Source organism: Lissotriton helveticus, chromosome 1_1 (genome assembly GCF_964261635.1).
Source record: "Lissotriton helveticus chromosome 1_1, aLisHel1.1, whole genome shotgun sequence".
In the NCBI taxonomy this organism is placed as follows: domain Eukaryota; kingdom Metazoa; phylum Chordata; class Amphibia; order Caudata; family Salamandridae; genus Lissotriton; species Lissotriton helveticus.
The window spans coordinates 1,423,295,468-1,423,308,036 of record NC_136057.1 but is presented as its reverse complement, the minus strand read 5'-3'; the positions used below and the strand labels follow the sequence as shown (position 1 = coordinate 1,423,308,036).

At 44.6% G+C, this 12,569-nt stretch overlaps 1 protein-coding gene across 4 annotated transcripts in view; it reads left to right on the top strand.

Moving 5' to 3' along the window:
- The window catches only part of TRMT1 (tRNA methyltransferase 1), a 127,250-nt gene that overhangs the window by 49,391 nt on the left and 65,290 nt on the right, over window positions 1-12,569 (top strand). For all 4 annotated transcript variants that reach the window (XM_078685306.1, XM_078685300.1, XM_078685303.1 and 1 more), the window contains exons 2-6: window positions 8,596-9,007; window positions 9,526-9,581; window positions 10,316-10,440; window positions 11,246-11,433; window positions 12,113-12,228. In XM_078685306.1, coding sequence (XP_078541432.1) covers window positions 8,622-9,007; window positions 9,526-9,581; window positions 10,316-10,440; window positions 11,246-11,433; window positions 12,113-12,228 — 871 coding nt within the window. In that variant the 5' untranslated portion in view covers window positions 8,596-8,621. The remainder of the gene's footprint in view (window positions 1-8,595; window positions 9,008-9,525; window positions 9,582-10,315; window positions 10,441-11,245; window positions 11,434-12,112; window positions 12,229-12,569) is intronic.

The following is a 12,569-nucleotide window of genomic DNA, read 5'->3' as shown; positions in this document are numbered from 1 at the left end:
CACTCTACAACACTGTACTCCACAACACTGTACTCCACTCTATGCCACTCCACTGGGATGTATGACGTTACAACGCATACTTTTACAATGCATACCTTTACAACGCATTTTTTACAACGCAACATCCATTACAACACATTCCATTACAACGCATGCCATTACAACGAATATTTAAAAACTACCTTTATAAAGCATTCCATTACAACGCATACTACCTTTACAACGCATACCATTACAACGCATTACATTACATTGCATGTTTGGTAAGTATTGGATAGTGTAGGGGTAAAAATTACTATTCTAACTCCAGGGGGTGCAACAGTAGGGTAAGTGTTGGATAGTGTAGGGGTAAAAATCACTATTCTAACTCCAGGGGGTGCAACAGTAGGGTAAGTGTTGGATGGTAATGTTATGCGTTGTAATGTTATGCGTTGTAATGGTATGCGTTGTAATGGTATGCGTTGTAATGGTATGCGTTGTAATGGTATGCGTTGTAATGACTGCGTTGTAATGACTGCGTTGTAGTGGTATGCGTTGTAGTGTCATGAATTGTAATGGTTGCGTTGTAATGACATGCGTTGTAATGGATGTTGCGTTGTAAAGGTTCGTTGTAATGGATGTTGCGTTGTAAAAGTTTCGTTGTAATGGTTGTGCGTTGTAAAAGTTGCGTTGTAAAGGTTGTTTACCCTCCACTGTACACCACTCTAGGCCACCCTACTCCAGTCTACAACACTCCACTCTATCCCACTCAACTCTGCTCCATGTCGCTGTGCTCTGTGCCATTTTACTTTACGCCACTCCATGCTGCACCACTCTACAAACTCTATGCCACTTCACTCTAGGCCACTATACTCTTTTCTATTCCACTCCACTGGACTACACTCCATGCCACTTTACTCCACTCTAACACTCCATGCTATGCCACTCCACTTTGACACAATACGCCACTCCACTGCATTCCACTCTATGCCAATCCACCTTACACCATACTATGACACTCTTCTTCACTATCTAGCCCTTTACTCCACTTCATGCCACACCGCCCACTGTACATAACTCCACTGTAAGTCACTCCACAACACACTACTCCACGTTGAACCACTCTGTCACTCCACATTACGCCACTCCACACCAGTCAATGCCACTGTACAACACTTTACTCCCCTCTATGCCTCTCCATGACACTCTACTACACTCCACGGCGCACTATTCCACTCTATACCCATCCACTCTAAAACACTTTACTTCACTCAACGCTATGCCCCTCCACTGTGTACCCCTCCACTCTACAACATTCTATTTCAATCTGACACACTATGCCCCTCCAGTCTATAACACTTTACTCCGCTCTATGCCCCTCATCTGTCATGCCACTCTACGCCATTCCACTCTACACTGCTTCACTCTTTTCTGCGCCTCTACACAACACTCCCAACACACTATGCCACTCCACTGTACTACACTCATGCCACGTTACTCTATTCTGCGACACTCCTCTGACACTTTACTGTACTCCACGCTGCCATCCCACTGATGCGCCACTCTGCGTCACTCCAACACTCTACGCCACTCAACTCTAGGCCACTGTCTTTCACTTTCCACCTCTCCACTTTATGCCACTTTACTCCACAACACTTGAAGCTACGCCCCTCCCCTCATTTCCCTCTACTACACTCCATGATAATCCATGACACTCAGTGCACCTCCATTCTACGATACTCTGTCCCTGCACTCTGTGCCTCTCTACTGCACTCTAACCCTACACTACACTGCGGCACTTAACGCCCCTCCGCTCTACTATACTCTATGATGCTCTGTGCCTCGAGACTTTACTCCCCAAGAATCTACTGTACTTCACAACACTCCACTCTACACCACAACACACTACTGTACTCCACTCCTCTCCGCTACTCTACAACACTCTACTAAACTCCACTCTATGCCACTCCACAACCCTCCACTTCACTCTGACACTCCATTTCACTCCAATGTATGCCACAAACCTTTAGCTATGCTGAAAGTATTGAAGCTGGTGTACAACGTGGCTAAAACTCGTGGGCAAAGCCTATTGCATAGACGAGAGTGATTGGCTTTGACAGTGCTTGTTTCTTTTTATTTCAGCTCTTAATGGACGTGCTTCTCTCTTCTTGCTGCTTCCCCCTCACATCCCTGCCTTCCTCACTCACTGTTGCTCCCCCCACTCGAGTGGTTTTCCTGAATTATCTACTTTACAGTTTTAACCCTGTGCACGTCTCTTACTTGTGGCTATCTAGAGTACTTTTGGCAGAGGCCTTAGTTTCTAATTTTTTTTCTTAATTCTTATGATTTCTTTTTTTGCGAGCTCTATGTCCTCCTACTGAAACCATTAACATTTTACCTGTCTGCTGCCATAACATTAGCATTAGTCATGCACTTCAAGGGTATCCTTTTTCATCCATGCTTTCACTTTGATCGGACTCCTTTGTGTTATATGTCCAACCCACTTAGCATCCATACTAACATAATCTTAACAGACCTTTAAGATGTTTGCTGGATTTGTTAAATATTTCCATTATTTGTGTCTTTTACTTACGTTTCACCTCTGTGTTGATTCCCCCCCACCCCCTTTGTTTTTCTCTTTAGAACTTTTTTTTGGGGTTGGTTGTCAGTGCTCTTTGTTTACACCCAAATACCCTTCCTTGGCCACTCACCTTTCTCCTTGATACCAATAGTTAAACATTAAGTTTGGTCACAGTGCTGTAATCCTCTTTATTTTCTCTTCATTACTGCTGTGATTGGCCATCTTGGTTAAAAAAGTTGGCTCACCTTGCATTCTTATAAACATGATCTTGACATATCTGAAGACTGATTGCTGCGTTTGTTTACATCACTTCTTAGGAGCACTGTAGGGACAGAAAGTCTTCAGCATGGGTCTGGTTAGCATGCTTGAATGAATGAGTACATTTCTAAAGCGCTCAGCTGCTGCGAGAGTGGGCCAGTGCTAGGCAAACAGGCAAAAGAAGAAAGTCCACCACCTTACAGTGTGAACAAATGTGTTTACAGTTGTTTTCGAAATATGTTTTTTTCTGGGATGCTTCTGAGTGGAAGAGGGAGCTAATTCCAGTACTTTGCTGCCAAAACAGAGTAGACGGACCCGCCCCACTTCTTCCGTTTGGTGTAGGGAGTGGCCAGCAACCGGGCAGACTGAACGCTAAGGTCTAGTTTGACAGTATTCAAAAATCCTGTTGGACAGGTATTTGGGGCCAGCCTTCTAAAAGGCTGAGTGTACCACAGTCAGTGCTTTAAAAATGATCCTTTTTTTTTTTACACTGGTAACCAGTGCAATTGGTAACGGTAGTGGGAGATTGAGGCTTCTTTGCGGAGTTTAAACAAAAGGCCTATTGCCATATTCGGAACCATTTGCAGTCGCTGTGTAGTCTGGGACTCCCAAGTAAAGAATGTTGGCGTAGTCCAATCTGGAAAGGTTCAATGCCTAGACTACTGTTTTCTGGGCTTCCCAGGGCAAGAGGTTAAGGAATTTTCTTAACATCCGGAGTATCCAACAAGCAGTTTATTTTTTTTATTTTTTTATTTTAAAACCTTTATTAACATCAAAAGGAGAGACAAGTCGAGGCCTACAACCAAGCCGGCCGGCCGCAATGTGCAAAGCAAGCAAAGGTCTCAAGACAAACATTACAGAATCAGTCAGCACAGAGCAGAGGCCGTACAATCTTAGAAGGGGAGAAGAAACGTAAGAATCAAAGGGCTAGGACACAGGAGTAAATAGGCTTAATTTTATAATATGGGGAAAAAGGCGCATGACAGGCTCACTTTCAATGTAGAGACATCCGATATCTCGTAACCAACCTCAACAGTTGCAAGGGGGCATGGAGATGCAGTACAGGGGGTACAAAACAATGCATTCGAGAAAATCAGGATATGTGAAACATACTCGGCCCCAGAGCATTATCCTCGTAACATGCCCGCCACCCAAAACACAACCAAGCCACAACAGAGGGATCGGAAAAACAGTGCATCAAAACCAGCCCGTCATGATACCCTCTAGGAAACGGGGAGGAAAAGGGAAGGGGACGAAAAAGGGGGGGAGGGGGAAAGGGAAAGGAAAGGGGAGGGAGGACAAGAAAAACGACGAAAAAAAGGGGAGGGAAGGAAATAGAAAAACGAAAGGAAGATGACACGCCGATACAGGCCCCCCGTGGCGGGAAAATAGGAGACAACAGGAGTAGTAGCACAAGTGAGGGTATGGCGATCGAGGAGAAAGGCAGCCTAGACACAGTAGGAGAATTAACGACGCCACACACCCCACCCGAAACACCCCACAGGAGGTCAGGACAGATGCGGCCTCACGAAAAAGAGATACAAAAGGGCCATAGAACTAGAAAACAAACAAAAAGTAGCACCCAAATGCACCCCTGTAGAAGGCTATGGCCTACCCTTCAAACAGCGTGCCTGTCGCCCTAAACCAGAACCCGAAATATAGCAAGAAGAAAGAAAGAAGGAAGAACCAGAAAAAAGGGAACAGAAGCGGAAAGAAGAATACAGGAGGGAGGAGCAAGATAACAATAATCAGAGTGGTCAGCCGCCGCCCTCCGCCCAACCAGACAAGCACAGCCAATAACAGACCAGGACGACACCCCATCCTGCGTCACAAAACATAACGAGAAGGGGACCTTCCACCATTACATGGTTAGAAACAATCGTGCCACCAAGTCGTATACCAGAAATCCAACAGGAGTCGTACATATTACCCCCAACCCTTTCGAGCGACAAACCCCACCCACCACATGTCAATGTAAAACCAAGTACTAAATGCGAGATCAGCATGTAATCGAGTAGAATGGTAACTAGCATAACTACATGGGGGGTAGATAGGTCCGAAAGGGAGCAGAAGTCCAAACAGAAAGTGTAGATGCATCAACAATCGCAGTACGAGTAATGAAAAGCAGGAGTTCAGTTTCACCACTGGAGCGGGCAGGGTAGTTTCTAGTATCGACACAGGCAAAGTCATCGGAGCAGGCACAGGATGCAGTCCACCAGTAATTCCAGACAGTAATGTCGAACAGGGCCGCGGCACAGCGTCCAAGTCCCCGGGGCCCGAACCTCGAAAAACAGGGCGCCCCAAAGTCACCGGCACACTACACGATCTTCGATCAGTGGTGGAGACACTCAAGGCAATCGAGGGGGGTGAGGCAATGGAGGCAGTGAAACAGGAGGGCGATAAGAAGAAACGGCCTCCCAAAATGGCGGCAGATCGTGGCGGACCCACCGAGACGCCCGGGGCCAAGGATGCGTGCAGGGATCTCAGGGCTTCCAGGATATCTCTGACCGTAGGCTCACGCCCACCGGATCCAATCCCCGCACAATTCGGCAACACGAGCCCGCTGCCACCGGGTGATTCTTGTTCAAGAGGGCCGGCCGCCATTTCTTGAATCAGCCCAGTCGCCGCCCACCAAGACCCCCGGAAATAACAGTTCGAAAATGTAGGACTTTACAAGCTCCGGGGGTCCCAGCAAGGGCGGCCAGATGCCAAAAGGATGTTTTCGCCCAATACGGGTCTCCGCCAGCACCGGCACCGGCGCCCCAAATAAGCGGAGTCCGGGCACCGAGGACCAGGGCCGCCGGACAAAGCAGCGGCGGGGGGAGACCCCTTCACAGAATCAGGTCCTGGGGCTTCTCACCCACATCGGCCGCGCGGCCACCAGGTCAGGCCCGGATCAGGATCGCCGGGATCTTCGCACAACGGCTCCCATCACTGGTTCTCGCTCTCGGCCGGGGCCGAGAGCCGACGGATCCCACCGGCTAGGTCCCGGTCTAAGTCTCGCGGAAGCCCCGATCTCGCAGAGGCCACAACTCCGGAGCCGCTGCACATCAAGACCCCTGGGTCAGATGGTAAGTACAAACAAGTCGTTCTGTTTCCAATTCCATAAAAATGTGTCGTCCCAGGACAGGATAGAAGACAGGATAGGCAATCAGGACGGAGGGCTGCGGGAGCCGAGCTAAAGGGCGACCATTACGCTTGCGAGCTAGGCTCCTCCCCCCCCAACAAGCAGTTTTAACTACTTCTGAGATCTAAAATTTGAATCATGGATGTGTGTTCAAATGCACCCTTAAGTTCTTATACAAGAAAAAACAATGGTTCTTGTGGAAAATACAAAAATACTCGAAAATAATTAAGCACAATGGCTAATAATGATAGTAAAGGCTGTTAAGAGACGCTCATACAAAAATGCAATCCGGAAACCAAATACTGTTAGCACAGAATCATATCTTTATTTTGAACACACATATAAAAAAAAAAAAGGAGTGCTCAGTCTCTTAAGTGAAAACCAAAGCAACCCACTTTGAGTGACAAAGATATGACATACAACGTGGTTTCTCTGTACATAGAAACAACTGTTCTAAATTAAACTATAATGATTCAACAGTTTTATTATTTTACAAAGACTGGAAATGGTTAGTTTTTTATGTAACTCGACGATGTTTCGACCCCACTGTTAATAGGAGGGGGGGTTGTCTCATCATGACCAGACAGTGAGGGACACATGTAAAATATGTCAGCAACAAGGCCTTTAAGGCTGAAGCTTTAGCAAGAAAAATGCTTCCTTTTTCCGATCACTATACCTTTAAAATTGGATAATATGATCGGGCTCCACTCATCAACTTAATGGCGATACATAAATAAATTACCAAAGCCTGATCCGTTCTCTGATCTTAGCCTGTCAAGCTACAAAACATGATGGAATTTTGATGTTTACTAACCAGATGTAAAATAATTCTATATCATTATATTGTTTCTAAAAATAAAAAAATAAAAAAAATGGTATTACTATTTATTATTATTATTGTAGTGTTTCCATAAAAAAACGTAATCTGAGTGACGAAAGGACCCATACTGTCTTAAGCGATTTCTTTTATAATTAATACGACTGTTTCATGGCAACATAAAACAATAACACACATAATATACCTTTTGAAATAACAGCAATTATAGACCTTGCAAGTTTTGACATCATAATGTTTATTTTGTGTGGCCCTTGTTATATTAAGAGAAACAAGGTGTTTTCTTATCTATTTTTGAATGCTAACAGGCTGCTTGCTTCACTTTTTATGCTTGCTAATAATTACTTTTTCCCTCTTTAAAAATAAAACTGCTGAGTAGTGGGACTAAGATATCTGTGTGTAGTGCCATCAACAATTGTTTGGTGATTTAAATCTAAGTGGCTTAGAGCATAATACACACTATGCTAATTAACAGCAGCTTCAATACTTTTCAAAAGCCGACTAAGTACACAGGCAACCAAGCTTACAGGGAAAGATTACAAGTGTTCTTAGCAGATTTAAAAGAAGTGTGAAAACAAGGAAAATGCATGCGTAGATTATGTTGAAACAAATCTCTTTCTTTGAAGGGGATAATCTAGCAAAAATATTGAGCCAGACCACTTCCAAACAGGAAACCTTTCTCTTCTTGCCATATTCTAACTGAAACTACAAATTTCACAGTTCTATAATGTAAATGGTGGTACACAGTCTGTTCATCTACCATTAGTGTGAAATCCTCTTTCCACAGGCTGTACTACGACATTTTGTCCCTGATACAGTATGCCCCTTATGGGAACCAGAGTACCAAAACATTTTGATTTACAAAAACCCTTTACTTAAAATGCTAATTGTAACAACGTCTTAATTTACACCTCTTTAATTACAAGGTTACAAATGTAACATTTTCCTTGCTAAAAAATTGCTTTCAGAGAATTGTAGCTGGTACCCACAAAGATATATAAGTGACAGCATTTCAACTATTAACTTCATTCTATGCAAATGTTGACAGCTAGTGGACTTTGATCCCTCTCACCCTTCCTTCCTCTTTTAGTTATGTGCACCACATTCTCCCTGCTCTCACCATCTCTCTTATTCCATCTGCACGCCCTCCATGCAAACTCTCATTACCATTTCCAGGACCAAAATACTTATTTTTGTAATCTTATTTTCCTACATTTCATTAAAAAAACATGTCCCTACTAAGGCATCCCTTGTCATACATACAACCCTCTTTTTTCGATGTCAAAAGAAGTTGGATGGTAGGGGAGCCTTCATTATAGACCTTTATTCCTAAGTAATGCAAACGAAAAAGTTAAGGATCTCTTGCTACCGAGCCTTTATTTATACTGAGTAAATAATCAGGACTTCCTTTCCAGCTGTGCATTTAATAAACTTACTTTGCAACTTTACTATATTGTATTGTAACTTTACAACTTAAACCGGACTTATTGGCTTTGCCAGTGCTTGTTTAATTGTCTTTTTCAAGATGGGTGTCCACCATCTTGGAGCAATAATATAAAAAAAAGTCTTCATCATAACACATGCATGTGTTCAATTATGTCATCATGCTTGATGCTTGAGTCGCCATACAGTGATAATGCTCATGTATTTCTTGTCATGCTGGGCATTGATGTCTTTTTTTTTTTTTTACCAATCTTCTTAAGCATAATCGACAATCACTGGCAAAGCCAAAAGGTGAGACCTATTGGCCTGACTTATGTTTGTTTTCTAAGCTGAATGACTTTTTTTAAAGCAGTTTGCTTGGGTTAACTGCAGGAAACCCCAGGAGGTAGGAGACTCAGATGGTGCTGACCATAAGGAGAAAAATACTCAAGTACTGTTTTCGTGCCGTTCTGAGCCTTCAGTCGCCACCGCAGCAGAGGTTCCAGGGAACCGAGGGCGTACATGACACCAACCTTCCATTGCTGCGGAAGGTTTGGACTTGGACTACCATGGAAAGCGATTGTTCCATGGATGTTAATATGGAAAACCCCAATTTTCAAAATGCTAGTGTGGAAGAGCCTCTTAACCAGATCCTTGGTGATGAAAACATCCATTCACAGAATTGTGGCACAACAAGAGCCGGGTCAGGGGAGACTGTAATCGAAGAGGGGTCTACAAAGATCATCTTCCCCAGTGCCAACGAAGTCTTCTACAATCCTGTCCAGGAGTTTAACAGGGACCTGACGTAAGTTATGGGTGTGTTTTTACAGCTGTAGTAACTGCTGCGCACTCTGGTGGGAAGTTTACCTTGTAATAGCAATCCATGCATTTCCTTCCCTTCTGTCTGCCCATGAATTCCCAGTGAGGCCAATTCTTTTCCCTAAATACCATAGTGGTATATGTACTCCTGCTCCCTTCATAGGTAAAACATTGTGTAAGTCCCACCAGCCTTACCTTTCAAGTACACTTCATTCATGGGTACTGTGACATCTGCAAGGTTTTCTTAGACGTGCAGGGAGTGTGATGTGTCCTGTTTGATAGGAGGGCAGTGGGTACCAATCCCTGTTATGAGGGATCAGGGATCACAAGACTTTTTGCACCAGGAGCTTTGACTATGACAGGTACAGAGCCCATCTGATCACCTCGTGTTGTGCTCCAGTGACTCTGAGACACGTTCTGGGAAGGTGTAAAGAACATATATCCTCTTATCAGCACATTCTGTGCACCATGGTATGATCTAAGCGCTACCATTTTTCCTTCCAGGTGTGCTGTGGTTACAGAGTTTGCTCGGATGCAGCTTGCGAAAAAAGGGATTGAAGGTGAGATAGCTGAACCCCATTCTTTTCGGTTGCCGATGTCCTCTCCCTTTCCATATGCAGCTTCTGACCTTCAATATCACCTGTGATCCGAATAAAAGGGCTTACGGGCATTGCTCTTTCAGTACCCTCCAACCTGACATGCAGCACCTCAAGCTATTCCAGCACTAGGAATCTCACACCGTTCTACCACCTGCTAACATTCTAGCACAAGGACCCAAATGTCTGCAGATGCACCCAAGTCTGACTTGCAGTGTCCTCTTCTGTTGTATACTCCAAGATAAGCATACACCTGATAGAGCGGACACACAGCCTTCCGAGCACTGGCACCAAAGGTTCTGCTGGTGAATGCTAGTCATAAGCTCCCCCCCCCCCCCAGCTAGGGTCGGCACATGAAGGAAGTGACCCCTTAATCTAACACACAGAGAGGTCCTTTTTTGCTCATCTTCTTTGTTTAGTTGACTTTGGCCACTGTGGACTTCCCTCCTCTGACCTGCCTTGAGGGCGTGCTCCTTCACTTTTAAAATAAAGTTAGCTTAACAAATCTTCTGGAAGGCGTGTGTGTGTGTTTCTTTTGCCTGTGGACTGACTCATATGTTTACACCTCTGAGGCTGATAAAATGAGGGCTGTTGAGCTGGGAGATACCAACACTTGTTAACCACAGAACTCAAGTACCCAGGGAGTTTTGATCCCAAAAGTTAAACTGGTGAGATCTTTTTTTCTCTTCAATCTCCAGTTTCCATCCCAGGAGAGGAGCCACTGTCCAGGGTTGTGGTGGATCTTGGCGAGACTCCAAAAAAAGACCAAGAGGCTATCCTTGGCGAAAAGTTGCCTTTCACTACAGTTGGGGAAAAATGTGAGGTATGGTTCTAAGAGTATTGGTTGCTGAATGAAGTCAACATCCATTTGATGCTGCACCTGGGTACGTGCTCTGCCTAAAGTGGGGGTGATAGATGGAGTACATTGAAGCCACTCATGAATTGTACAGAGTAGAGTTCCTGCTTGTATCCGGGGACATTATTCACAACACTCACATACACGCTTCCTCTCCATTTCTCCCAATTTTGTGGTTGAAGAGATATTAAGGGGAAGGCAAATCGCCACATGCCGCATTTGGACTACGCAAGTTGTAACCACAGAGCACCGCGCATGACCATGCATTGTATACTAGTAGCTCACACTAAATGGGTATTTGGCTTGTGCTTTAAATTGGCACGTGCTGTCAGGTGTTGAGTAAATTTGAAAGGGAGAGTATCAGCACTTCTCAGTAGCAAACGGGTACTGTTGGTAGTGTATGCTGGCACCGCTGTATTTCCATTTTAAGCACAGTATGTGATTTATGCCTTTGCAATTCTTTTCTTTGGCACTAGATGCTTAATTGAGTGACTTGGTCAGTATCCTTCCGATTTCAGCTCCATTGGCACAGGCTTCACATTATTGGCAAAAGCCTGAATATTAATATTGTTGAAGAAGTTACTAATCTGATGTGCTAGACGGCATATTGATGTTCTCTTCAATGCAGCACCAGGCGAGAGAAAATATGTATTGATATAGAAGGGGAAGGAGAGGGGGGAGAGGGCAAAATGTGGTGTCTAAAGAACTGCAGCTTTACTTGTGTTTAGAATCATGATGATCTCATATTCACTTTTCCATGCTCCCTCTGTAGGAAGGCCTACGGATCTTAGAGGGTTTGGCTGCGTCTGGCCTCCGCTCCATCCGCTTCGCCAAGGAGGTGCCAGGTGTTCACAGCATCATTGCCAATGACTTTTCTTCCAAGGCTGTGGATCTTATCAGCAGGAATGTGCGGTTCAATGGTGTGGAACACCTGGTAACCCCAAGCCTCTCCGATGCCAGGTAGGGCACTGCTTCACTTGTGGAGTGTGGAGTTTAGATGATCGCATGGGATGCATGTTACAGTTCCATGGCACTGTTAATTATCCTCCTCAATACTCTGTGGCTTATGAAATTCCTTACTTTGTCTAGCCATGACATCCCTGATGCACCCAATGTTTAAGTTCTCCCTCTGGTAGCTCTGACTGTACCATCCTGTGATTTGCCAGTAGGGGTTGCTGTTTCATAGGTGCCCCTACCATGATGGTAGTTATACCTCATTCACTGTCACACTGTGATCCCAGTTACAGCTGACTCCGTGTTAGTGAGACATGATTCAGTGGCGCTGTTGTATAAGTATTGCATCTTTTAGGACAGTAGCCATATCTAAGGCAACGCCTCGCCACCAGAAGGCTTATTCTACGCAATACAAACCTATGTATTATTCATCTGAGTTCTACAAAGACTGGGCAGTGGGTGTCACTGCTACATAATTAAGTGCTCCCTCTTTGGTCAGAACATACTGACAGTGGGAAGTAGGTGTCACCATTGCATCTGTGCCTCATCTTTAGAGGGTGTATGTTGCTTCCTGTAATGGTTCAGGCTTAGCAGCACTTGTTTGTTCCTGGCAAATCCCCCTGTCTCCAGATCTTGGTGCAGTTTTGTGACCCTTAGTTACTACATTGGTTTCTATTATCTGCAGGATGCTGATGTATGGGCACAGAGAGACCAAAGAACGCTTTGATGTCATCGACCTGGACCCCTATGGTAGCCCCTCTGTCTTTCTGGATGCTGCTGTACAGGCGGTCAATGACGGAGGTGGGTGTTGCTGGCCTGAACATCTAACTGGGGGAGGTTATGGGCTCCAGACTCAAGTGGCTATCATTGTGGAAGTCTATATACATTTCAAACTATGAAGGAAGAAAACCAAAATTTTTAAAAGAAAAAACAAGTAGAAAACTAAAAGTTGGGGAAAAAAAGCAGGGAGTCTAATAAAATGCGAAACACTTGGCATGGGTAAGGTAGAGGCTCAGGTTTAGTGTAAAGATGTGGTTTAGGGGAATAGTTAGGGATAGATTGATGGTCTGAGTTAGGATCAGTGATAGGATTAACAAGCATTTGCAATGCAATAGGTCTTGCATTTGCTGGAGTTAGAGCTA